Source organism: Rissa tridactyla, chromosome 4 (genome assembly GCF_028500815.1).
Source record: "Rissa tridactyla isolate bRisTri1 chromosome 4, bRisTri1.patW.cur.20221130, whole genome shotgun sequence".
NCBI lineage: Eukaryota > Metazoa > Chordata > Aves > Charadriiformes > Laridae > Rissa > Rissa tridactyla.
Genome location: NC_071469.1, coordinates 63,984,257 through 64,006,627, shown reverse-complemented (window position 1 = coordinate 64,006,627; position 22,371 = coordinate 63,984,257). Strand labels below are relative to the sequence as shown.

Genomic DNA, 22,371 nt, shown 5'->3' with positions numbered 1-22,371 from the left:
AGGGACTTGGGTCTCTTCAGTCTGGAAAGAAGACAGCTGACAGGGGATCTTATCAACACTTATAAATACTTAAACGGTGGGTGTCAGGAGGATGGGGACAGGCTCTTTTCAGTGGTGCCTGGGGACAGGACAAGAGGTAACGGGCACAAACTTAAGCATAGGAAGTTCCACCTAAACATGAGGAGGAACTTCTTTCCTTTGAGGGTGGCAGAACACTGGAACAGGCTTCCCAGAAAGATGGTGGAGCCTCCAACTCTGGAGGCATTCAAAACCCACCTGGATGCGTTCCTATGCAACCTGCTGTGGGTGACCCTGCACTGGTGGGGGGGTTGGAATAGGTGATCTCCAGAGATCACCAGCCCTTCTGGAAGATCCAGATCTTCCAACCCTAAGATTCTATGACCTTGTCCTTACCAACAAGGTGGAGCTGGTGGCGAGTGTCAGGCTCAAGGGTAGCCTCGGCTGCAGTGATCATGAAATGGTGGAATTCAAGATCCTTTGGGCAGCGAGGAGAGCATGCAGCAAGCTCACTACCCTGGACTTCAAGGGAGCAGACTTTGGCCTCTTGAGGGACCTGCTTGGCAGGGTAACATGGGAAAAAGTACTGGAGGGAAGAGGGGCCCAAGAGAGCTGGTTAGTATTCAAGGATCACCTCCTCCAAGCTCAGGAGCGGTGCATCCCAAGAATAAAGAAGTCAGGCAAAAATGCCAGGAGGCCTGCGTGGATTAACAAAGAGCTCCTGGACAAGCTCAAAAGCAAAAAGGAGGCCTACAGAGGGTGGAAGCAAGGATGGGTTGTCTGGATGGAGTACAGAGAAACTGTCTGAGCGACCAGGAACCAGATTAGGCAAACTAAAGCCCAGATAGAATGAAATCTGGCTAGGGGCATCAAGGATAACAAGAAAAACTTCTATAAGTATGTCAGGATATGATTGGAGAAGGGGAAACATAACCCCTGTTTTCAAAAAGGGAAAAAAGGATGACCCAGGGAACAACAGACCGGTCACTCTCACCTCTGTGCCTGGCAAGATCATGGAGCAGATCCTCCTGGAAACTCTGCTAAGGCACATGGAAAATAAGGAGGTGGTTGGTGACAGCCAACAGGGCTTCACCAAAGGCAAATTGTGCCTGACAAATTTGGTGGCCTTCTATGATGCTGCCACAGCATTGGTAGATAAGGGGAGAGCAACCGACGTCATCTACCTGGACTTATGCAAAGCGTTTGATACTGTCCCACACAACATCCTGGTCTGTAAATTGGAAAAGCATGGATTTGATGGATGGACCACTCGGTGGATAAGGAACTGGCTAGATGGCCGCACTCAAAGGGTTGCAGTCAAGGGCTCAATGTCCACATGGAAGCCAGTGACGAGTGTCATTCCTCGGGGGTAAGTACTGGGACCAGTGCTGTTTAACATCTTTGTTGGTGACATGGACAATGGGACTGAGCGCACCCTCAGCAAGTTTGCAGATGACATCAAGGTGTGTGGCACGCTTGACACACTGGAGGGAAGAAACGCCATCCAAAGGGACGTTGACAGGCTTGAGAGGTGGGCCTGTGTGAACCTCATGAAGTTCAACCAGGCCAAGTGTAAGGTCCTGCACCTGGGTCATGGCAATCCCAGACACAAATACAGGTTGGGCGGAGAATGGCTTGAGAGCAGCCCTGAGGAGAAGGACTTGGGGGTGTTGGTGGATGAAAAGCTCAACATGAGCAGGCGATGCGCACTTGCAGCCCAGAAAGCCAACCGTATCTTGGGCCGCATCAAAAGCAGTGTGGCCATCAGGTTGAGGGAGGTGATTCTGCCCCTCTACTCTGCTCTGGTGAGACCCCACCTGGAGTACTGCGTCCAGCTCTGGAGTCCTCAGCACAGGAAGGACAAGGACCTGTTGGAATGGGTCCAGTGGAGGAACGTGAATGTGATCCAAAGGGCTGGAGCACCTCTGCTATGAGGACAGGCTGAGAGAGTTGTGGTTGTTCATCCTGGAGAAGAGAAGGCTCTGGGGAGACCTTATAGCAGCCTTCCAGTACCTAAAGGGGACCTACAGGAAGGATGGGGAGGGACTTTTTATTAGGGGGTGTTATGACAGAACATGGGGTAGCGGCCTGAAATTGAAATAGGGTAGATTTAGATTGGATATCAGGAAGAAATTCTTTACGGTAAGGGTGGTGAGGCACTGGAACAGGTTGCCCAGGGAAGCTGTTAATGCCCCATCCCTGGAGGTGTTCAAGGCCAGGCTGGATGGGGCTTTGAGCAGCCTGGTCTAGTGGAAGGTGTCCCTGCCCATGGCAGGGGGGTTGGAACTAGGTGATCTTTAAGGTCCCTTCCAACCCGAACCATTCCGTGATTCTGTGATGATTTGACTATTGTTTCTCTGTAGGTGGAGCAGCAGGTGGTGGCTATTGTCAAGTTATCCCCATGGAAGAGGTAATTCAGACAACTTATGAAATCTTTTTTGTTTATGGCCCAGTGTAGCGCTCCCAGGAACTGGATGCTTGATTTCAGCAAACTGTTTTTTTTTTTTTTTATTATTTTAGAAAAAAGAACAAACACAAACATCTTTGGTTTTTTCGGAAGGGTGCCTGTATGGTCAGGGAACTTGATAGAACTTGGAATTCCCAGTTGTTCTTCTCTACCTTTGAATTGCTGCATACCCTTGAGCAAAGTACATCCTGTGCCTCTTTTTCCCAGCACTGAAATGAAGATGATAATGACTTAATAAGTTTTGGAAGATTATTAAGTAGTTCTGTTAGCAGCAGTGGTCACCAACTCTTTCTGTGAGCTATTTTGGTGTACTTGTGTTTCAGATTGCTAACATGAAATGGGAAAAGGGAAATTGGGAATCAGTAATGCCAAGACCTCAGCCTGTGGGGGACTGGCACTGCAGCATATTTCTAACGTGACTTGGCAACGAGTAAAATCCTGTGTCTGGGGGCAGGGAATTGAAAGGCACGTGTAGCACGTGCTCTCGTGCTTCTCTCAATTCTCAAAGTAATTGCCTGTATAATTCTACCTTTGTCTTGTGCACTATAGATTGACACAGGGCAATTCTAGGAAGAAAAGCAGAAATGATCAAAAGGGCTGTTCGTTCCAATTGATGCAGCAAGTCCATAAAAGATAAAAATGTTAAGGAGGCAGAATATTGATTTAGTCAGGTGCCAAGAACATGTGTGAATGATAGATGTGACAGGGAAAATAATCTCCTTCTGTTTGGGAGTGTTAATAAGAACCAAAATACTTGACTGCGTGCAGCAGTGGGAACCAGCCCCACCCTTGTAACCAAACTGGCTGGAAAAGGACTTTCTTTAAGTATGACCCATGGTGGTATAAATACACATAGTTTTGTGGGGGTGTTTTACTCGATGCATGTCTCCTAAAAATCTAAGTATCTGGAGTCACTATTTACAGTAATGATCTTGATACATCATTGGATATTTCTGCATGAAGCTTTCATCCTAGGAAAAGATTAGCAAGTGAAAAACTTTTGAATTCATACTGCAGAACCAAGGTGGTAATAATTGCTTGGTTTTGCATGTATGTAGAAGGAAGCAACAATTAGCATTTTCTAATTAGGATTTATAATCAGTATGTGACTAGCTCCATTCCGCTTTTAGCTATCTGGTTTTTAAGACCACAGTAGTAAGGCTCCAACGAAGTGATACCATATGAGGTCTTCTGTAATACCACCTTTTCTAATGTCCCCTTTTCATCTTCCTCCTTTGCTGCTCTGCTACAGAGGAAAAGGATTGTTTTAACCACATCTTTTACTCCCCTGCCATAATGCAAGTTTGTCACGTAAGCTATATATCCCAAGTCTTCTGTCAGTATAGCTACAGTGCAGCCAGATAACTCATGTAGACAAGCCCACTCAAACTATCTTTTAATGAGATAGAACCAAGAAAACTACTAGCAATGTCACTGTGTAGTACGAGGTCTACAAGTTCTGCCTACGATACTCTGTGTTTGAGTGGTTAGCTTATGCAGAGCTCTGTGCAACCACAGCTCTACTGCTAGCACTACACAAGGTCGCTAGTTTCAGTTTATCTCAGATACCTTTGTGGGAGCAGCAGCAGCTTCAGCTAATGTATGTGTGAAACCAGTTATGCAAATAATGAGTGGGTCAGAAGGTGAAGGAGGAGCAATGCAGATGTGCCATGTGGTGGTCTTCTCAGGTGTCAAGAAACCTGAGAGAACTGTTGTCCCGGAGAAGAAAAAAAAAAAAAACAAACCTTTTTATTTGGAAGCTTCATTCTGTAAGTTTGTAAAATGACGTAAATGTGGAGGAGGCATTTTTCTCTTTTAGAGAAATTCTTTCCTCTCTTTCACGTACTGCACTGAGCAATCTCTCCCCCTCCACCCTCACCCACTTTAACGTTGCTATTAATACTTCTCTTTCCATCTGTCTACAATGAATTGAAATAAATGAAAATTGCAGCAGGATGAGGTAACTGATATGTTTTGTGTCCTCTAGTTTAACCTTCACCTCACTGGTGACATCCATGCTATCACTGCAGCCAACAACCTGGTTGCTGCTGCTGTCGACGCGCGTTTATTCCATGAGCTAACTCAGACTGACCAGGTATGATCCTTTCTTATGAGGTATTTGGGCCCAGCCTGCTTTGGACAGGATGTTTTAGGTGTGCCAGCAGTGCTAACTACCTACCTGTTTCATTCTGCAAGGCTCTCTACAACCGTTTGGTGCCTTCTGTCAATGGTGTTAGGAGGTTCTCGGACATTCAGATCCGAAGACTACAGGTAAGTTCACAGGTTTCACATAGGTTTCTGGTTCTGTTCCACTTATTCATCCCTTATGTAGGCAAAGATAGGTTACAGAAACCCTTGCGTGGTCCTGAAGGTCATTCTGCTGGCACTTATTTTTCACATAAAATGTGCAGAAGTGTGTTAGCTCTTCATACAGCACGGAAAACGGTGAGATGCAGCCCTAAGGGGAAGAATCATTGATGTAATTCTCTTTATTATATGCTGTATGAGTAACACAGTGGGAAGAGGCAAAGGGATTAGTGCCCTTTATTAAGAGTGTCAATTCAATGTCCTTAATGCAGTTTAAGAAAGGACCAGAATCAGTCTGTACCTTACACCCAGTTACATCTGGAGATGAGTAGTTCCCATGTCGTGGCTATATAGATAATGCAGCACAAAAAAAGACAATTTATAAAATTCAGCAAAAAGAGTACATAAGAGAATTTTTCATCTTATCCGGATTGAGCAAACAGGGCAAAAAGGAAAAAAATACCTGTGCCCTGCATTGCCCACTCCTCCCCAGAAAAAGAATTTCCAGTTAAATGAGTGGCCCTGTCATTGAGTTGCAGTCCCTGAGCAGGCCACAGCTCATCTGATCCTCAGAAATTAATGTGAACTAGTATGTGTCCCTGGCCTCTGCAAAAACTAGGATTAACAGAGGAATAGTTTTGCACTGGGCTTGGACCTTCTGGCTAGGCGGACAGCCTGGGGCCTGGTAAGCTCAAAGGATGAATCTCTTTGTACAATATTCAGGCTGGTTCAGTTGCCCATTTGGAGGTCAGAAACAATAGTCAGGCTACTTAGGAAGCTAAAACTCTCCATTTATTAATTGTCTATAATGTCTCAACCATTAAAGAGTGTGTGGTTTGCTTCCACTGCTGAGCAAAGAAGCTATGTCATATTGCTTGGTGTTCCTGATGGACTGTTGATGGAACTCTACCCTAACCGCTCTTCTGGTTATTAAATGTCGGGATGTGAACGGGATGCTAATATTCCAGAAAGAGTGTCTTTATTTTTATTTTTTGTTTATGTATTTATTTTTCTAAATGATGTGCTTGAAGAGGAAGAAAACAGACTTTCTTCTTCCCTGCTGTTCTTCTGGAGAAAAATAAGACTTACCTGTCTAGTTAATTAAAAAAAGCTTGCTCGTTCATAGATCAACTCAATCGTTTTCCTCATTCCTAAGCTTGCGCTTGTATGAGGCTTCTTGAGATAATTCTTCTCTCAATTAAGCAACTTGGCAAACTGCCCATCCTCTCAGTATGTTCAGGATCGGCTTTCTGGGATGCTGACAGCCTTGTGACTGAATTGTTTAATTCCTCCTTTGTGCTGCTTAACCAGCATGCTGAAAGCAGTGTCTTTAAATACGTATGGCTGTGTGCAGTGACCCTAGGCAAACTAATGAGAAATGGATGTAAGCATGTGAGACTAATGATTAGAACAAGGCGTGTAAGAAACTGCAGAGCTTTCTCTCTAACTCTTTCCGTAGATGCCTTGTACAAAGCTTGGTGACAGCCTGCCTTAATGAGCGCTATTGTCTGCCTTGCCCTTTACTAGCTGGCCAGCAGCAGGCTCTGCTTCCAGGTACACACTGATAATGGATCATCTTATGTTGTTGTGGGGTCTAGGAGAAGGGGCACCAAAAAGGCAGCCCCTTCTTATTTCTGAATATGCAGCTGCTGCTGCCAAAGGCTCATTGCTCTAGTGAAAGGCTCATTTCTGTGAATCTTTTCATTATACCTTTTTTTCTTTTATTTGTCCTTTCCTCCCATAGAAATTGGGCATTAACAAAACTGATCCTACGGCTTTGACAAAGGAAGAAATAAACTTATTTGTGAGATTGGACATTGACCCAGGCACCATAACGTGGCAAAGAGGTACAAGAGCCATTAAATGAAAGAATTATTAAGAAACAAAATATGTGTCAAAAGAGGGGTTTGCGAGTGCAGCAGGAACTGTGTTTCCTGGGAAAGGGGGCAGGGCTGGCCTCTCCTGAGAGTTCGGTGCGATAGATACCTGCAGCTGGGATCCCATTTCTGAAAGGTCTGATGGAGGGCCTTGAATCTGCTCTAAATTCGCAAAGATTAAGACTTCACTAATTGGTGCAAGTTTGTTTTTCTGGATTTGTCAGTCACTGAGAGAGTTGAGTTTGGCAACTGTAGCCAACAGCCTTTTTACCTGGCTGAGAAAGCTCTGTGAGCAAGGAGAGGGTTCTGCTCTGGGATTAAACTCAGTTTTAATCTGCCCACTTGATCTGTTGGGGACTGACAGCAATTAAAGACTGGATTTTTAGAAGGTTTTTAGAGATACCCGAAGGCAAGATCAGTCTCTGGTCTGGTAGATTTAATATTTCACTAGTAAAAGAAATTTCAAATAAAGACTACTTTTTTTTTTCTGATTTAGACCCCACGAGTATTACTTTTCCTTCTTTTTATTAAAATACAGTGTGAAATGTATTCTCCAAAATTTGTTTCATAACTTGTAATGAGGGTAAGTAGTCTGCCTCATGGGAAATATTTTATAAAATACTTAAAATTTTTAAAGCAGATAGTAAGAAACAGCAAGTTTAAGCCAGTATTCGATAGTTTGTGTTTCCAAGGTAATTTGAGTTAATGGAGCTGTGTAAAACTACTCTCACTAAGTGATAGAATCTGACCATTTTATCACTTAACCTATAAGGTGATAATTTTATTTCTTTTTGGCTGTAATAATTCCCTGATTTCACATTGACTAATGATGGTGAAAAAGCAGTTGGGATAATACTAGCAGCTCTGCTTTTCAGAGAGGCTTTGGGCTTGTGGTTAATGCACTCAGAAGGAGGTAGGCTCCCTGTGGATGCAGTGCAAGGTCTGCATGTAACTGTCGGCATCTTAACTTTGTTGCAGTTCAGTTTTGGGGGAGAATCCCATTGAGTAGCACTTGCCATTCTTTAGGAGAGGATGGTATCTCAAACTGCCACCCTCTCTTCATAGGTGATCTAGCTGAGTGTTTGTAATGGAGCATAGGTGTGACTTATGACTTGCAACGTGACTTCTCTCTCATCTTTCTCTCTGTATTCGTTGCAGTACTGGATACAAATGACAGGTTCCTTAGGAAAATTACTATTGGACAGTCTCCAACAGAAAAAGGCTTCTCACGAACGGTAATTGTTTCCTTTTCTTGCGTGTTTTAAAAAGTACTTTGAAAAATGTGGTCCTAAAGCAAGTTTCTGTTACGCCAGATATTTCCATCTTTGGCCAGTGCCTCATTAAAGAGAAAGCAGAAAGTCCCTTCAACCGAGCAGTTAAATTTTCTACCAGTGCAGTGTTTAGTTTTATGTCTGTTTCCTCCTTCCCTGTTCTTTCCTGAATGTTGACTTCCCAAACTGGGATGACTGTGGCCAGTAGGTCGAGGGAGGTCATTCTCCCCCTCTACTCTGCACTGGTGAGGCCACAACTGGAGTACTGTGTCCAGTTTTGGGCTCCCCAGTTCAAGAGGGACAGGGAACTACTGGAGCGAGTCCAGCGAAGGGCAACCAAGATGATTATGGGACTGGAGCACCTCCCTTATGAGGAAAGGCTGAAAGAGCTGGGACTCTTTAGCCTGGAGAAGAGAAGGCTGAGGGGGGACCTGATTAATGTTTACAAGTATCTAAAGGGTGGGTTTAAGGAGGACGGAGCCAGGCTCTTTTCAATGGTTCCCAGTGACAGGACAAGGGGCAATGGGCACAAGCTAGAACATAGGAAGTTCCGTTCAAATACATGGAAAAACTTCTTTACAGTGAGGGTGACAGAGCACTGGAACAGGCTGCCCGGGGAGGTTGTGGAGTCCCCTTCTCTGGAGACTTTCAAGACCCGCCTGGATGCAGCCCTGAGGGATGTGCTTTAGGCAATCCTGCTCTAGCAGGGGAGTTGGACTAGATGATCTCTAGAGGTCCCTTCCAACTCTGAAGATTCCGTGATTCCGTGACTGTGGCATAATAACAGTGGTACACAAATGCCCTCTGTAAATATGATGCATGGCAATGGCTAATCTTCACCATTGCAGATGTTTTGGGTGGGATGTATGTGGCCAAAACTAGACTCAGTATCTGAGCTTGTTGTCTATATTTATTATATAATCAATAGAGTAAAATAGGCAATCTGGGCTGTGACTCCTCTCCTCCCTTAAGTAACTGTCAAATTAATACTTCAAATTAATTGTTCTCAGAAAAGCTTCTTTCCATTGACTTGAAATGTCCCTAGGCTGCTTAGCTTTGATGGAAGTGTCTGTGTTATGTCAGATGAATTCTGTCCTTCATTTCCTATAAAATCTGATATTTTTTTTTTTTTTGGTCATTTACTGTTTAGTGATAGTCAGATGAGTTAGAAAAGTCAGTCTTCAAAAATAGAATTAGTTAGTGTTAAGCATTATTACATGAATCACTAAAGTATGTGCCAGGAGAGAGTCATGTAATAGCAATGGAATAAGTAGTTTTTACTTAATTTTGCAGAAAAAAAAATTCAGTTTTAAATGGCCAAATGAAATGAAGTATGTTCTGAGAGTAATGTTTTGGATTTCTTTTATATCTGTATGTCTGTATCTTTAAATTTTTTTTTGTTATGATGGTGATGATTGGCCTTGTTTCAAGAATTTAACAGAGGTAAGAATTACTTTTAGGGAATCTTGATGAGTTCATGTTCTTTATTCATCTCTTGCAGGCTCAGTTTGACATCACGGTGAGCAGTGAAATCATGGCAGTTCTAGCGCTCTCTGATGGGTTGGATGATATGAAAAAGCGACTGGGCAGAATGGTAGTAGCTTCCAGCAAGAGAGGAGAACCAATTACAACAGACGACCTTGTAAGACAGTCATTCAATTCTTTTTCCTATGACTCCTGAAAGTCCTTGGATTGAAAAGCATAGAGACAGTTCTGTACAGTAAAGAGCTTAGCATATAGAAGATTAAAGATGAAATCTTATCCCCTGGAGTTAATGAAGGTTTTTTACTTCCTTGTGGCTAGCACCTTACCCAGAGAGTGAGGGTGTATATGCATGTGACCTGGGCAGGGACAAATGGTCCTGTGTGATGTGCCGTGTGTCAAGTTGAAGCTAGCACCATAGGAATTGATGGGGAAATACATGGTGGCTTCTAGATAAAAAGCATATTTACAAATAGGAAATACTTAAAACACATCCTGCTGGCCATCCTGTTTCTCAGGTTCCCTTGAGTAGGGAAAATACTGAGCAGGAAAAAAGCCTCATGCAAATTTAATTACAGAGGATGAAATGCCTTATTCTGGGAGACTACGAATGCTGTAAAAGCCAAACCCTTTGTAAAAAATGCAAGGTCTCCATAAGGCAGCCTTTGGCAAGGGACACAAATCCTCTGTTTCCGCTGCATTAAATACTGAATGTACTAGCGCTGGTGATGCGTATGTAAAGTACAGTATGTAAAGCAGTCCTAAGCAGCAGTTGCAAGGGGCAGCGCTGTCTTGCACCTGTCCATACAATAGTTATTGGTGTGTTTGTGGAGTATGTCAAATGGCACTCTCCCGAATGATGCTTCAGTGTGGTTTCAGGAGAATAACCTGTGCCCCAGACACTTCTTCCAATAAATGCTTTGAAGATGGCAATGCTGTTTGGAGAAGGAAAGGGGAATTGAGCCCTGTACTTGAACTGTGTCCTGCCACTTGTCCTCAAGACAGAGAACAGGCTCAGGACTGTTGCTGGTGCTTACTGCTGTCTTGTATAGTAGATTTTTCACAGCCTGCTTTGCAAAAGAGAAGAGTATTGCAAATTCACATGATGTGGTATTAATAAGGTTTGTCTTGCATTTTCTGAATGAACCTTTCCAGCAGGATGTAAGAATCCACAGGGAGGATATCCTGGCCAGGTGGAATACAGCACTAAGGCTTACCTGTCTCTTGCTATGGGGTTTTTTTTTGTTTTCTTGTGTGTTTGGGTTGGTGTTTTTTTTTTTAACTTCCTCCCAGGGTAAGCCTTAGAAACAGTAGATTATAGCAATGTGGCCTGACTCTGGCCTTGCAGGAAAAGGGCTAGGCTGGGAACCAATTATCTGTAAATTTCCTTATGTGAGACATTTGTTGGGAATGAGGGAGGGCATTTGACAAAGCTCTGTAGGCAGCTTTGAGATTTTAATTCCTACTGTTAGCATGCTGCCAGTTTAACCTTAAGTACCTGAGTTAAGCCCTGTTCTGGAAAAGGGGAGTCTCTCCTGCTGCCCATCAGCAGTGGAGGCAAATGGTGCTTGGTAGGGAGTTGCTTTTGTTTTTTGTAGAGTCCAGGTGATAGAAGTCTTTCATCTCAAGATTTTTTAACTTTTTATTTTAAATCTAGTTATATTTAATTTTTTCTATTGCAACTGTGGAATGGAGGATGGTATCAGACCTGTCCAACAGGTTCTCTTGAATGTTGTGTTTTTTTTTTTTTTTTGTCCTGATGGTGGCCATTGGCTTGCATTGTTAGGACTGTGTTACATACTCCTCATGCAGGCAGAAACGTGGTGATTGCAGAGACCAGACTGCCACAATAAGATGTCTGGGTCCTTCTGCTGTGATATGACCAGTGTCATGAGTGTGCTACCAGGAAGCGCAAAGAAACTGGGAAGAAATGTGGAATCAAAAAACAACTACAGGTTTTTAGAGATGGGATTTATTCATATGCCACTGAGTGACATTGTGGAAATCTTGCTCTGTAGTTATCATTATTCTGGAGACGACTGAAATTTAAAGCTTATCCGTTAAACGTTAAATAAGCTTTCATGTGGCAAGATTGAAACTAATGAAACAAAGCAGTGAATGTCTCTTAAAAAAAAACCTTTCGTATAATTGAGTGCTGCAATCCAATTGAAATTAAAAAGGAAGAAAAAGAAATCATGGTTCAAGGTTTTCATGACTGTTGTGAACATTTGGCTCAGTACCTATGATAGCAATTCTCACTATTTTTTGCAAGTGCTGGGTAACAGCCAATTTTGGTTTCTACTGGACTGCGTCAGTCACAAGGATGACCAGACCCCCATTTTCTTTTCCCAAAGCAGATGAGGATAAAATGCAAGCCTTCACTTTGCGGGAAGCAGAATTGGAGCAGCGTATATTGCTGCACCTTAGGGGAAACCTGGGCTCCAGTTTTTGCCTTTCACGATGTCAGCCTGGTCTTTCTCACGAGCACAGAGGTTCACTTTAAAAGTTATTTCTACACAAATCACTTGGCCAGAAGGTAGCAGCTTGTTATGGTGTTTTTAAGGCCAGTATGTAGAGCCTAGTTGCTGAAATGAGGAAGGCAAAAGTCCAAGACAGATCTACCTGCAAAACCCAAAAACATGGACATAGGCATAACTTTAAACTCCTTAGTATGTTTAGATATCGCAAAAGAAAGACAGTAATGCTACAGTTGAGTTATCAGGGTGATGAGTGTGGTCCAGTATTTGAACATGTGTAACGACTGTCCTCAAAAACTCCCTGCTTTGCGCCACTGAATGGTCTACAGTAAACCACACGTACCTAAGAGTTACTCTGTCACTGCGGTTGTTTACTAACCTTGTTACAGCATTGAAACAGCAATTTGTTTTTTATGCCTTCTACCAATTACAAACACACTACAAAGTGATGGCCAAGCAAGGTCCCAACCAAGAGGCTGCACCAAGCAGAAACCGTAGATCCTCTTTCGAGGATGTAAAGGTCATATTCTGCCTCACTAGGGTTAGTTATATCTGGAGCAACTGCTGGTTCTGGTCCTGAAAGCTCACCAGGACAAAAGCAGTGCCTTGACACTGCATAGGAACTGTCTCAAAGTCTCGGTACGTCTGGAAACTAATTGCCCTTTTTTCTTTTAGGGAGTGACTGGTGCTCTGGCTGTCTTGATGAAAGATACTGTTAAGCCAAACCTCATGCAAACACTAGAGGTGAGTACGGATGACTTGCTATATGTGTGTTCTCAGAGCCAAGAATCAACCGGTACAGTTTGTTCATCACAATTAGTGTGGGGTTACTTGGTTTAGAGTTGGAGATTTCCTGTGGTTTCCTACCTAAGGTTCAGGGCTAGGGAAGAAGGCTAGCTTCTTTCTAGGTCTGCCATTGGCATGTGGGATGACCCCGAGGAAATGCACTAAACTCTGCTGTGTCTCTGTTCTGTTGTCTTTAGTGCAGGAAGCGTTTTGGGAGTCTAAATGTGGATGCAGGAGAATGGCAAAGAGTTGCTGGGATTTAGCCATCCTTTTCTTAAGCGGATTAATATCTCCACTTGTGCAGATTATTATAATCCTGTTTGCCCTGTAGTCCGTATTACTGATAACAAATATTTGATCAGAAGACTTTAAGATCTGTCTTCTAAAGGCATTTTTCTTTACCTTCAGATACCGTAGTACTTAGCTCTGGAAATGCTACAGATTTGCTAAATTGTACCCTCTGATTTTCTCTTCCTCTCTCCCACATCCCCCCTTTTCTAGGGAACACCAGTGTTTGTTCATGCTGGACCTTTTGCCAATATTGCACATGGGAATTCTTCAGTGTTGGCAGACAAAATAGCACTGAAGCTTGTGGGTAAAGAGGGATTTGTTGGTAAGTGTGTAGGGTGGGTTTTTTCTTTGTTTTTTGTTTGTTTGTTTTGCAGGGAGGGATCTGTCTTTTTTCTATCATCACTGTCTTTGGAATTTTTTTGTCTTGGAAGAAGCTTCTGATTTATATAATCAGAGCATGATTTCTCCACCCAGCAACCTCTCACAAGCTTCTTTTCTTTTAATTCCTACTCTAGTTACAGAAGCAGGATTTGGTGCAGATATAGGCATGGAGAAATTCTTTAATATTAAGTGCCGCTATTCTGGTCTCCGACCTCATGTGGTGGTGTTGGTTGCTACTGTCCGAGCTCTGAAAATGCATGGAGGAGGGCCTGCAGTAAGTACTAGGCGAGGTTTTCTTTAGGCATGAGGGGCTGTTATTGTTATTCTGTTCCAGTCACTTAAAGCCCTGTAATATTTGATCTGCTTGTAACTGTTTTGAGATTTGCAGTTGTAAAAGGAATCCATATGTCCCAGTTGCTTGTAAGCTGCTTCATTGTAGTATGTTATAGGTACATACCTGATTGTTTTACTGTCCTAATGAAGTGCTTGTATGCTGGGGCATTCGTGATATTACCACAGTAACTCATTTGTTGTATTGTGAGCGCATCTTGCAGTCTTTTATTTTTCCTTTTATTTTTTTCTTAGAAAAAATATCAGCCTGGAATAGAATGTTGTATCTTGACACCATTTAATAAGAATGAAGTACGAATTGGTGCCATGGATAAAAATCTTATGGTGTTCCATCTTTTTTCTTTTTTCCTTTTTTTCCCAGGTCACTGCTGGAGTACCTTTACCAAAGGAGTACACAGAAGAGGTAACCTTTAACTCTTGTGACAGTTGACCAACTAACTGCAGTCATGGCATGATATTGTCATGCAGTGCGTGCCTGGATATAGCTAGTGTGTGTCATTTCTTTAACTGCCAGGGAAATGCTTCCTTATACAAGCTGTAATGTTCTTCTTGCCTTTTTTTTTTAATGATGTTACTTTGGCTCTGCTCTCTCAAGCATTTGTTGTATTTGACCTAGCCAGTGTTCACAGCCTTTTTGTTTCTCCTAAGCTCACGCAATTGTCTGTGCGCTCAATTTTTCATAGTAATAGCTATTCTGTGTCCCCAGACCTTCTCAGTATGGAGTAATTTCTTGGCTGAAATACTGTCTCTGAAAATATTCAGAGTGCCTCTCTAATTACTCTCTTATTCTTAGCAGCAGTTTCTGGTTTTATTTCCCTCTCCTCCTTTGCAAGCAGAGAGGAAAGTGAACGAAGATCTCAGCTTCTATCCTTATGCCTTGAATGGTTATGTACGCTTGGACAATTGGTCTGTCTCTGTTTACTTTGCTGCAGCTTTTTAACTTGTGGAGCTTCTGCATGGATTATTCTTTGCATAGGAAAGGATGAAACGTCTGGATTTCCATGAATAGTCTCTGACGCTGCAAAATGTAAATGTGTGTAAACCAAAAGCTCTTGCCACAGGACTTCAAACAAGTTTCATGAAATTCACTGCTAATGATATTTAATACATAAAGAGGAATGTGTCAGAGAGGAAAACGAGGCTTTACTGTGGGGAGTTAATGAGTATTAACTTACTAAGAATAACAAAAAAAACCTGTAAAAAGTGACTTATCTTACCTTGGCTTGGCAGCTGAAACCAGTGATCATTAGAAGTAGTCATTCCTTTTCCTGTCTTCCATCCAAGACCATACACTGGTCTGGATGCAGTCTGGGCTGCATCCAAGACTGTGCACTGGTCTGGCCTGTTCAGAAAGCAGCCTTTGTGGTTTCATTCTCATTTGGACATTTTTATCATTAGCTGTGGAAGTAGTGGATTTGGAACAAAATTTTCACTGCCCCTGATAAAATGTGCTTCCTGTCTTCTTTACAGAATCTTCAGCTGTTGGCAAAAGGCTGTAGTAACCTCAACAAGCAAATCCAAAATGCACGGATGTTTGGTGTCCCAGTAGTAGTGGCTGTCAATGCTTTCAAGTAAGTGAGCTGGGACACGTAAGTGATGCAAGGGAATAAAATTGTGGCACTTTATATGCTATGTTTAACACAAACTCTTGTTTTTGGTACTGTTGATGCATTGTTTGTGGCATTTTGCATTGCTGGAAGATGCTGAATAAATAGGGGAGCTCTGCTTAGTGATTTCAAAGCATTCCTTAGTTTAAATTAGCTTAGGATTTTATGATCAGTGACTATTACCTGCCATCACTGACACCCTGACTGGCCAAATTACTGTGGACAAAAGGTGCCTGTGATGACCTGGAATCTAAGCTCTCAATAGATGGTGAGGTGCCTGTGCTGTCGATAGCACTATGTTCAGTGGTCTCCTGCATGGAATAATTATATCCCGCTAAGAAGCATTTTGGGCTCTACACGTTGTACTGCCCAGGAAACAGAATCTGTGTGGGGTCTTTTTATGCAAGCAGAAGGGCTTTGAAGTGGTGTGTTAAAGCTGATGCCAGTTGAAGCAGAGTAGCCAGCTAAAGATTCTGCATCTGAAGTAAATGCATGTTGGCTGATTTAGAGCAGTTATGTTTTTTTAGCTTGTTGTGCACACATGATACGGCACCTCTAAATCAGCAATACTAATGCCTTTTTGAGTTTGCTTATGAAGACAGGAGTTGTATTGCTGATACAGGACAGATACAACATAAAGCCTGAAAAGCGGCTCTGTCATTAGTCGTGGGTTTCTGCACGTTGTGCCAGAGCTACCTGTTGCTCTGTGTTCCTCTATGGAGTAGCTTCCTTCACCAAGGTGGAGCAGGCTGTGGTGGATAGCCCCTCCGCAGCTTCCTGATGGCTGGATTCTGTGGTTTCTTTAGACAGCTTTTGGATGTTGTCAACAAGAGTGAAAAATGGTTAGAACAAACGGTTCATTTACTATGTCTGCATTCTGGTACAAATGCACAAACTTTTCTCCTTACAGAACAGATACAAAGGCTGAACTGGCCCTTGTAGTACAACTGGCAAAGGAAGCAGGAGCGTTTGATGCTGTGGAGTGCACTCACTGGGCAGAGGGAGGTAAAGGAGCAGTTGCACTGGCCAAAGCTGTTCAAAGAGCATCACAGACCCCCAGCAACTTCAGGTTCCTCTATAATGTGGAGGTAAGAACTTGCAGTATTACAGAGGTATTTTGTAAGGTGGAGATCAGTTGGTTTCATGAGCTTAAGTTGCTGAAGGCTGTCTGAAAGGCTGCTCTGGGAATCCGAGAAGAAATTTGCTTTTAGAACGTGACATTTATTCCACCGGTCTCAAAGACCTAGTTGGTCATTTCTTGTTGTTTTGACTATCCAAGTGAAATATTGATTACTTTTGACCCTGGAAGATGCTGCTGTGACTCTGCTGGAAATCACAAACAGGTTTCTGCTGTGGCAGCCATGTTCCAGGGTAGGGGAGAGTTTGTTTCTTGAGCTTGACACGTGCATTCCTATTGGAGCATGGACTGGAACAAGCCTGACCAAACCTGTTAATCTTACTGCAGAGCTTCTGGATGCACTTGTTGCTCAGGATGGGAATCTGTACAATGGACTATGGAACAGAATTTGTCCATTTTTAACTTTTTTTTTTTCTTTTCTTCTCTGCAAGTAAGGCTTATGGAGTCACGCTACAGGTCAGGGTGGAAGAGAGAGTTTGTGTGTGTATGTGTGTGTATTTCTAATGACTTTTTACTTAAGCAAATTCGACAGATGACTTGGAGGTAATGAAGTCACTGTCACCCAGGTTATGGCCAGAATCCTCCTTTAATAGCAAGCACCTATTCAAGAACTTAATGAGGTACAGAGCTATGTTGTTATATCTATTTTAGCTCTTTAACAGATGCTTTCAATTTTTCTTCTTTAACCTGTTTTATTTGTGCTTTTATTTAACCATTAACTTGTATTCCCTCCAGTTATTTTTGTATGCTTTTTCACTTTGAATTCAGAAAAAATAAAGATGTCCCTCTTGCAGCATGGGTAATTAACATGCAAGCACAGCTTATAAGAAATACTGTTGTGTATCTTTTTGTTTCTGACTGTAGTAAACTAGTTTTGCCCTCTTACCCTGAGAAACACCTGCAACAAGATAAATATAACCTGTTCTGAAAACCCTCAAATTACTGTATAGCTTTGTTCTATAGCAAATGGGAATAGCTGTTGTATCTGCAGATGGGCATTGTGCAACACATATGAAGGATTGTGAAGCTGCTGTGATGTTATGGCTCTTTGTAGTTTGGCCACACTTCTTGCCTCTCTCTCTCTTTTTTTTTTTTTTTTTTTTTTAATAGCTCCCTGTTATAGATAAGATCAGGCTTATTGCACAGCAGATCTACGGGGCAAGTGACATTGAGCTACTTCCAGAAGCACAGGAGAAAGTCACCTTGTACACTAAGCAAGTGAGTTTTCCCACATCACCTGATACCAGCGGTGCTTTTTATTTGCAATGTTCATATTGAGCCGTGGTGTTCAAACTGCATGTGAAGGGAATCATGACTCAAATCATCTCCTTGTCCAGGACTCATTGGATGCTGCTATGGCAGAGGAGGAAGAGGAGGTGGTATGGGGAGGGAGAAACTGGCCCTGGCTTCTAGTGGAGAAGACAGAACTCATCTGGCCCAGTAGCATATGTACGATAGCATATGGGGAGAGAAGAGCCGGGGGGATTCAGTGATCTTTCTTTACTGTACTCTCCAATCCTTCAGCAATTTGGGGATTAGGGAACTAGAAGTGGTCAGACTGGTGCTAAATAGTCTCTCATGATTTATTTTTTTTTAGTCTTTGAATCCACATGGATTTTTGATAGTCGTAATTATGTTGGGGAAAGGGTTCCACAAGCGATAACAATACTTCTTGTGGAAAAAACGTCTACTTTTATAAGTTTTGAACCTGGCATCTGGTTATTGAATTAGATACTTTCTGGTTTTTGCATTGCTTTTACTCTTCGCTAGCAAGGTGCTCTTGTGAATTTACTTGTTTCTGCATTAATGAAGGTCTGTAAAGGGCTTTGAAGAGAAGAGCAATGTGAGAACTAGCTATTCTTTGTTTACAGTGTGCTGGAACAATTTTGCTTTTGCAGTCTGTTTACTGCTGGTATATATAGTTTCTCACTTTTGTGGTTCTTGTATATTCCTTTACATGTCTATCAAAATACCATAGCTACGTAATTGCTGCTTCCTTGTGACCTGCAATTATATTGATCAAACATTTCTAAATAACTGACCTCAGGTGAACAAGAACTTTAGTTCTGATGTGTTTAAATTAACATTTTGGGAAGAGGGTAGAAAGTGAGTTAGCCAGCAAGGTTGTATGTGTAACACTTCCATATCATTAATTTTTTTTCGTCGGTTGGATGTGCTGGGGGCCATGGTAGTTCTTTCTTTAATAGGTAGTGGGGGCAGAGAAAGAGTTTGAGAGAGAAGGAATGGGGATGCAGAATGGTCGACGGATCCGACAGGCTGTGGGTGAGGCAGTTGGTGAGGAATAAAATGTCCTGATAAAATGTCTGATGTCTGCAGAGAATGGCAGAATAGAGCAATTAGATTTGTGTACATAAAAAGTTACTGTTTTTTCACTTGTTTCTCTCCTCTTTCTCTCTCTTCATTGCCTTCCCCAGGGATTTGGAAACCTGCCAATCTGCATGGCTAAAACTCACTTATCGTTGTCTCATGACCCTGAACAAAAAGGAGCACCTACAGGTTTTATTCTGCCGATCCGAGACATTCGGGCCAGTGTTGGTGCTGGATTCCTGTATCCACTAGTAGGAACGGTATGTGATTGAGTGAAACCCTCCACTGTGGGGCAAGGAAAAAAACTTCATGCACGTTCCAGTAAGCAGTTACGAAAGGTATCTTTAATTAGGAGAGTCCTTGTCATTTACAGTTGGTGTTTTAACAGTCCAGTGTATTAGATGCCCTTAATAGATTATTTTTTTTCAGGGGGAAAAGCGAAGCTAAAATAGACCATCAGACCATTTGAATACTTAGCAAGCTCTCCAGTGTACTCCTCAGGTCCCACGTATCTGTCTTTCTGAATTTTGAGAAAAGGGTGAGCTCTGTAGCTTATGAATTCTGGGAACTGCAGTCTGGTAGAGGGCATGGGAGAAATCCGTGGCCCACCTAATTGCCCTTGTGACTTTACATTCCTGATGAAAGCACTTTGCAGTATTGCAGGTGGACAGAGCAAGACAACTTCTCCAAAACTTACAAAGCAAACAGCTTTTGATGAGACACCTCCAAAATGAAGCTGACCTGTACTATTAGTCATTTATCAGTCTCCCCTCCCATTTGATTCTAATGGTTTTGCTGACCATCTGTTTGCTGTTCAGCCTGCATCAGTTCCAGCAATTCATTTCACTATGCCCTTGAGTTTTTAGTTTCTGTTCTTTGACGTGATTGGCATAATGTCAGCTGAGAGGAGAGAGTATAGCTACAGTGGAAACAGGATCCTGGAATAGCTTTGATATGAATTGCCTGGCAGAAAGAGGAGGTACCTGCAAAACGAACTAACGTTCAGGTTTGCATCTAAAGGAAGAATGTTAGGGTGAAAGGATCCACTGGAAATCCTAACTGGAGAATCTCCTCTGGGCAGATGTTAAGTAACTTGTTAGATTATTTTAGGGGATGGAGCAGTTGGAGTGAGCAGCTCTGTCTTTTTCTTATTTTTTGGGCCTGAACCTTTTTCTGAAGTCTTCATGGCAACATGTTTGTTTTAAGAAGCTTTCAAAAGCATTAGGAGTCCATGGCTCAGACAATGAAATTTGCTAATTTGAGTTGGATCCCTTCTTTCTTCAAATGCTAGCTAGAGACAAATATTTGGATATCTTTTTCTTTTAATTCTTTAACAAAACAAAACAAAGAAGAGGTAGGTAAGGGTTTCCAGATTACCCAACATAAATAAAATAACCACATCCTGATTAAAGTCTGGCTTATCCATCTTTTTAAAAAATAATGTGTGTTTTGGGATAAAATGAAAGATAGCATGCTTGTTCCTTTTATTATTGGCATTTTTTTGCAAGCCAAGATTTAATCCAAACAATGATTTATTTTATTGTTTTTATAAGCACTGGAGAAGGAAAGGGTACACAGCATTAATGAGCTACACAAGAGAAATGTTTTCAGACAGTAAAACTAATATTTTGGCTCTTATTTTGATGCCTTCAGTTTCTGTGAAGTTGGACTCTTCTGCTCCCTTCCCACATTCCTAACGTTTTCTTGGACATGTAGTAAGTCATGGTATTGATTCTGCCAGAATTAACAGTAAGTCTTCTGGTTAGGGACATGAAGATCACTCTTCTGTGGTGTCCACAAAGCCAGGGAAGGGTTGTCCTTTTGAGAAGCAATCCAGGGCACTTTGAATCAGATCACGATTTTAAACCCATTCAGCAGGAGATGTGTTAGCCTCAGAATAAACTTTTGGCAGCAACCATTGAACTGTGAGCTGAAAATGCAGCAAATATGTAGCTCTATGCAGAAGCTTTTATGAAAAATTTGAGGTGAAATTAATTACCGGTGCATGTGTATTCTTGCTGTCTGAAGTTAATCATAAAGGTATGTCACTTTCTTTTTTCCTCAGCTTCTGAGTTCTGAATTTTTCACTTTCTGCCTCAAAGTTGAAGCTGTTGTACTTTAATGAAGTACTTCGAGATTTTAACGGAAATATAATTTCAAAGATTATCTAGATTTAACTTTGAGCATGGAAGATAATGAAAGTGAAATAAATCGTTGGACTCAAATTGGTTTGGTTTCTTTTCTGGTTCTGCTGATGAATTGCAAAAAAACAAATTATTTATTCGGCTCTGGTTTTTTAGTTCCTAAATGGTGGTTTTTTTGGAAGTTCCACAAGCGTGACAAATAATACATGCTTAGTTGGTATTGGTTTTATTTCAAATCTTGCAAGGGGATTGTTGATACCCATGTGGTCTCATTTTTTCATGTAAGTAAATAGTGTGAATTGCCCTGTGTTCTTTTTCAGCGTGTGGTATTGAAGGGGAGGAGGACAATGGAGGAAAAGTTCATTCCTTCATCTCTGAAAATGATGGAGTGCATTAAGCATTGGAGACACTTGTACAGAAAATTAGTAGCCTGGATGGAAATTATCCTGTACCGCGTAGAAATTCAGGGTTTGAGCAGACTGCTTTTAAGTAATAGATAGCAGAGTTGCCACTGTGGGCTGCCCTATGGATAGGAAAGGAGGAAAATTGACTGTTCCTGTCAAAATAGAAAGTGCAGGAAATAGTAAAGTCAGGCCCATCTTCAGCAATATGGCACCTCCTACTCTTTTCAGTGTCACTGTCTCAGCTCCTGCTGTGGCCCTCTGAATCTGTAGGTGGAGACCTGCAAAGCTCTATGATTCTTCAGTGATACGTAAATAAATAGGAAGTTTCTTGCTCTGCATGACCAGAGGCTGGCAGTGACTATGGTGAGAACAGGAAAACACCTCCAGGCACTTTGGATCTCTTAAAACCTCGGCTCTTGAGGGCAAAATATTCATGCAGATATATTCATGCAGATAAACACAAAGACTGGGGGTCTTCCCTGTAGCCCTCCCTGTTCTCTGTCTGGGAAAGCAGTGGCTCTGACAAAAAGCTAGTACAATCCTAGAATTCATTATAAAGAGTAGACTTGAAGTGATTTTTACCTCCACGTAAGCCATGCAAGACCTGCAGTGGTATGGTACATACGGGACTGGTGTTAGCACTTGTAAACGGCTTAGGAAAATGGGATGGGACTCCAAAAGCTCCCTGAACAGTTTTGAGAACTGCAGAAAACGCCTAACCAATAGAGCTTTGCCTCCTTGCTGCTTAGCTTATTATCAAAAGGAAGATTGGGAGGTAATTTGATTAGTGTGCAAACTCCTTGCTCAGGGAGAAAATACCAGGTTGCCAAAGAGATCTTTAATCTAACGGAGACAGGCATAACAATACTGACTGTGAAAGCTGAGGCTCGATGATGCAGATAGAAAATTAGACCTTGAGTTTTTTTATTAAAGGGGCTAATGACCACTGGCACACACTACCAAGCATGGTCACGAGTTGCCCACCTTTGCAGAGCGTCCGTGTCAGCCTACCTGTGTTGCTGGGCTGAACGCTGAGTTAGGG

General features: G+C 42.1%; 1 protein-coding gene across 1 annotated transcript in view; it reads left to right on the top strand.

The window, feature by feature from the left end:
* The window catches only part of MTHFD1 (methylenetetrahydrofolate dehydrogenase, cyclohydrolase and formyltetrahydrofolate synthetase 1), a 47,387-nt gene that overhangs the window by 23,796 nt on the left and 1,220 nt on the right, over window positions 1–22,371 (top strand). Inside the window, exons 13-26 of the mRNA XM_054199382.1 lie at window positions 2,382–2,428; window positions 4,473–4,580; window positions 4,682–4,756; window positions 6,537–6,639; window positions 7,828–7,904; window positions 9,442–9,582; window positions 12,575–12,643; window positions 13,187–13,298; window positions 13,492–13,631; window positions 14,070–14,111; window positions 15,179–15,279; window positions 16,226–16,403; window positions 17,564–17,671; window positions 18,889–19,041. Coding sequence (XP_054055357.1) covers window positions 2,382–2,428; window positions 4,473–4,580; window positions 4,682–4,756; window positions 6,537–6,639; window positions 7,828–7,904; window positions 9,442–9,582; window positions 12,575–12,643; window positions 13,187–13,298; window positions 13,492–13,631; window positions 14,070–14,111; window positions 15,179–15,279; window positions 16,226–16,403; window positions 17,564–17,671; window positions 18,889–19,041 — 1,454 coding nt within the window. The remainder of the gene's footprint in view (window positions 1–2,381; window positions 2,429–4,472; window positions 4,581–4,681; window positions 4,757–6,536; window positions 6,640–7,827; window positions 7,905–9,441; window positions 9,583–12,574; window positions 12,644–13,186; window positions 13,299–13,491; window positions 13,632–14,069; window positions 14,112–15,178; window positions 15,280–16,225; window positions 16,404–17,563; window positions 17,672–18,888; window positions 19,042–22,371) is intronic.